Source organism: Lolium rigidum, chromosome 7, assembly GCF_022539505.1.
Source record: "Lolium rigidum isolate FL_2022 chromosome 7, APGP_CSIRO_Lrig_0.1, whole genome shotgun sequence".
NCBI lineage: Eukaryota > Viridiplantae > Streptophyta > Magnoliopsida > Poales > Poaceae > Lolium > Lolium rigidum.
Genome location: NC_061514.1, coordinates 362,146,735 through 362,150,982, shown reverse-complemented (window position 1 = coordinate 362,150,982; position 4,248 = coordinate 362,146,735). Strand labels below are relative to the sequence as shown.

The following is a 4,248-nucleotide window of genomic DNA, read 5'->3' as shown; positions in this document are numbered from 1 at the left end:
TGTTGTGATGCTCAGGTCGGAGCATGTCATGTGCGTGTGTGCTGTGCTGCAAACTTTGTCGGTGTTGTAATGTTATGTCATGTACTCTACTGTTGGGCTTCATTAATTTAAAGCTAGGCTCATCTTGAGCCTTCCGTCTAAAAAAAAAGTCTTCTATCTGGTGCTTTTGGTTTGAGCAAGGTCGTCAACTGGTCGTGTTGGTATCATGGTATCATGCTTCTGCTAGGTTAGTTCGACTGTTGGAAAAAAAATTGTCCAACACTAGCTACTATGTACCGAATATGTGTAAGCTAACATGGTGTCAAACGCTCGTTTGGTAAGTATCGAATACTAGATGGACCTAGCGCGCCTTGTCGCGCCGTCCTCAGGTAACAACGTTTATCTTTTGTGGTGCGACTTTTCTTGCAACGGCACATATAGGTTTTCGTTGTTGGTTCGCATAGCTTTAGCCCTGGTGTTCGGTGGGCCTGGCGCATTTTGTAGGACGATGTATGGTGGATTGGTTCGGTGCATCGTTGCACGTGCGGGCAACATGTTGTTTGGTTGCGGGCTTTTGTTGGAGATGTACCCGTCGTGTGTATCTGCATCAGGTTGCGGGCGTTTGTTTGTTGGAGATGTACCTGTGGGGTGTATCCGCATCGAGGTGTACGCGTCCATGTCAGTTCTCTGCAAACTTGCGGTTGTTTGGATGTGTATGAGCCTCCTTAACGGTTCGACAGGGCTTACTGACGGTTACTGGGATGTGTGTAAGCGTTAGAAAAAATAGGCCTCCTTAACAGCCCGGCTGCATGCCACATTTGTGAATCCTAATAAAAAAGACCATGGTCCAGCATAGTGGGTCAAAACGAACTCAAATCAGCGTGATACCAGAAAACACAAAGCACTGGGTGGATCAGAGAGTGGTATAACAAAAAAATCAAACATCAGCAACTAAGTTGAATTATTCTATTGACAATTTATATTCTGATAGAAATCCTCCAGCATGACAAGACAAAATGGGTATTCTCATTCACAAGAAATAAAACGCAGAACAGATAATTCACTCATAAGGCTTCTGATTTCAGAGTTGAGCAAATTTTAGGTACTGCACATTGTTGGCTAGCCCGAGACTTTGCCCATGCATCAATTGGAACCCGCAGAGGTGGTGGTGGTGTTGCAGAGGTGGCGGTGGTGTTGCAGGTTTGGCCTCTGAGCTCATTCTCTCTGTCGACAAACCTGCACAATAAAAATCTCAGATACAACATCTTAAAAAGCAATGGAAAGCCCTGTTGGTCAACAAAAAAAAATATGGAAAAAACAGAAGGACAAGCAGTGATTGTATCTCAAGATATGGTGCCAATCTTTGCCGTATTTCCTAAACCTTCAACTACCTTGGCACAACAAGCTCTAGACCCTATCCTGAACTGACCAGCTTTCTTCGTCAACTGAATAGCTATCAAATGTACACTTCACTTACTGTGCTTTGGATAGTATGACGATTCATTGATTTTAGAAGGTTCTTTTTTTACCTCGAATTTCAGAAGATTCTTAGCAGTGGCATCTTTCAATTAAACAAAGTGTCCATGAAAAATAACCTTTTTCTCAAGTAGCGACATTTTCAACGACAATAAAAGGCAAAGTCAAAGCAGAATGTACAAGGTAAATGCACAAAAATATTACCACTCTGTGAAAATGTAAAGAAGTATGAACAAAGGAACTTGCTCAATGTATGCCATTGGTGAGGCATCACCAATCCGTATGCTAGTTCGTAACAATCTTGTACATCCACCAGCTCAATCTCTAAAACATGAAGAAATGAGGAGGTTCAGTTTGAATATTCTTCTCTGGTTCCAAATATATGCAATTCACTAATTCGTTTTCAGCCTTACAATTCTGTTTCTAAACATGCCATCCTACAGTTTCAAGGACACCTACAATGTATCTCTTCCTAAATACCCCTCGACCAATTAAATACTCAATTTTCTAAGTTCAAAGGTAAGACAAAGATAATAGAAAAACACAATGCAGGATTGAAACTTGATACTATTTTTAACCTGTCCATGGCTAGCTAATAAGGCATACTTGTAGCAGTAGGCCAGCTCTGTAAATATCTTACGGACACCATCATCTCCCCGAACAAAAGCAGAAGCAAATCTTGCCGCATCCAGTGTACCCTACATTATTTGTCAATTTGACATGAGGGTCTTAGCCTAGAGGTAAAAGTTGATTAAATCAATGTAAAATCTTGATCAGGAAACAAGACGACACAAGTTTCAGTAATTGTAGCCTCAAGATAAGATTTAACCAAACAAGTGCAAGATCTTGGTCAGATAACATGAGGCTTGAGGTCACAATGGAGAGAGATAATTTGCAAAATATATAAATAATTCAACACCAGGAATTTATGTAGCACCAACACAAAAAAGATAATGAGGAGTCACACTGTATAGAACATCTATTTGGTCCTAAACAAAATAGTAGGCACTATGCTAAAAACTATATTCCTTTGATATTATACATTACAGAAATTAGAAAAAACATTCTCATTGGTCAGTTCTCTAATGAAAGACTTCCCAACATTTCATTCTGCCTGAAAAGAAGATGTAAACCTCACGAAGACATCTGTAAGTTATAAGGTATAGTTCTAAGTGAGCCTTGATTCTAAGAAGTAACTGCAACAGAGCCAATTAAGTGTATGTTCCTTCTGATTGGCTAGTTATAAACTGCGTGGATTTCACTATGTCATTGTTATAGACACAAAGCTACTAAAAACCATGTATTCTCCGGTGAGAAACTGTTGGGTCCTAGACTCCTAGGGGAATGCTGTTGTCTGATACTATATGAGAAAGAAATTCGAAGAACATTCCCAGTAGTCCGTTCTCTGATGAGAGACTTTTCATCATTTAATTCTGCTTGAAATATAACCCTAAGCTATATAAGGTCTAATTCTAAGAGAAACCTGTAAGTTGTAGCTGCAAAACGATTGAACGTCAGGACAATGGAGCTAATGTGCACTTGACTACATCATTGTTATAGACACACAGCTAGACATATTAATGGATGCTACAAAGCATGACATATTTTCAGGTGGAAACCCGTTGCACATTAGGGGAATGGTGTTGAGTTTACATCTTTGCCGAGCTGCACCTTCTGATCCGCCTTGTGCCGCACCTCCAGCGCCTGAAAAACAACCATCACACGGGTATTCAACTTTTGCGACTACAGACACACCAAAACGGCAAAACCGATCTGACAAGCACCCACCACGAAGCGGTCGACAATCGTACCTTCGCGGCGGTGGATTCGACGTGAACCGACGTGAGGCACGCCACCAGAACGTGCGGTAGGCAACCAGCGCACGCGGAGAGAATATATATATGAAATCTCCTACTGTAAATGGTAAGCGTCAAATTAAGCAGCAGTTTGTTCGTAGTGACGCTATAGACCTATAAATATTTCAGAGAACTACAATATGCCATCTAATCAACTGACCTAAATATAAAATTAAACCATCAGTAGAAGTACTTGGCAACAAACTATAACATTAGTCCTGGATGTTTTGTTGGCCAATCAAACTCAAATCACTTGTTTTTCTGTGACGTTCTTCCCTTAATGTAGAAGTTATGACCATCCTTCCATACTTACTCTTTAGCATTCGGTTCCTGTACAAAAAACAAAATCTGAACCGTGGTGGTCTGCAGCAATATTCTGAACCAACAGTGTTTGTTCAAGTGCATATGCTACTGAATATTTGCAAATAAAAGATACTAACAAAGAAAAACTAAATAATCGGTTATTAACATGTAAATAATGTTTGCAGGTTAAGAAGTCCTGTCAGTGATTAATTATAAGATGGTGACGGAGTGCTTGCTCACCTCACGCAGCGCGGACATCTCTAGATGGTAGTCGGTGGTGGAGCTCCTCGCCCTTGGCATGCAGGAGGAGAGGAGGCGTGTGCAGCAGCTCGCAAGCGAAGTTGAGGAGGACCGCCTAATATCAGAAAAATGTCAAAAATGTAAAGGTTCTTTCATCTAAGAAGATATTGAGGTTGCTATAACCCATTAGCTCCCTTTGAAATGGTAATAATTTTTTCAACGGGCGCATAATAACCATTTCAGCACGAAGCTTCATCCTAAAGGTAATAGGTTCTTAGAGGTTTAGGTATATGACATCATAAAGCACATATATCATGACCTTTTCCTTCCATCCTCACCACCGTTGCATTAGTTATATGCCATTGTTTTGCGCTTCCAACTCACATGCGAAAGG

At 40.7% G+C, this 4,248-nt stretch overlaps 1 protein-coding gene across 5 annotated transcripts; it reads right to left on the bottom strand.

The window, feature by feature from the left end:
* Positions 1–909: 909 nt before the first annotated feature.
* LOC124678617 lies at positions 910–3,930 on the bottom strand. Of its 5 annotated transcripts, XR_006994559.1 has the most exons (7): positions 3,855–3,930; positions 3,472–3,641; positions 3,267–3,369; positions 3,109–3,159; positions 2,034–2,153; positions 1,660–1,779; positions 910–1,215 (listed from the first exon to the last, which is right to left on the bottom strand). XR_006994559.1 is itself a non-coding variant. In XM_047214477.1 (3 exons), the coding sequence occupies exons 1-3, from the start codon at positions 2,141–2,143 to the stop codon at positions 1,061–1,063; spliced, it is 357 nt and encodes a 118-aa protein (XP_047070433.1). In that variant the 5' UTR covers positions 2,144–2,457; the 3' UTR covers positions 910–1,060. The 5 variants fall into 5 exon arrangements, 1 of the variants encoding a protein (XP_047070433.1); XR_006994561.1 differs by lacking the exon at positions 3,472–3,641 and having other exon boundaries at positions 3,855–3,922; XR_006994560.1 differs by lacking the exon at positions 3,855–3,930 and having other exon boundaries at positions 2,034–2,189; positions 3,472–3,764.
* Between the last annotated feature and the right edge of the window lie 318 nt (positions 3,931–4,248).

Coding starts and splice junctions, on each gene's coding strand:
- LOC124678617 (XM_047214477.1), bottom strand. CDS start 2,143: ATGCGGCAAGATTTGCTTCTGCTTTTGTTCGGGGAGATGATGGTGTCC. Junction 1,780..2,061: donor GAGCTGGCCTACTGCTACAA/GTATGCCTTATT, acceptor TTCATGTTTTAG/AGATTGAGCTGGTGGATGTA. Junction 1,216..1,659: donor CTTTACATTTTCACAGAGTG/GTAATATTTTTG, acceptor TTTATTGTGCAG/GTTTGTCGACAGAGAGAATG.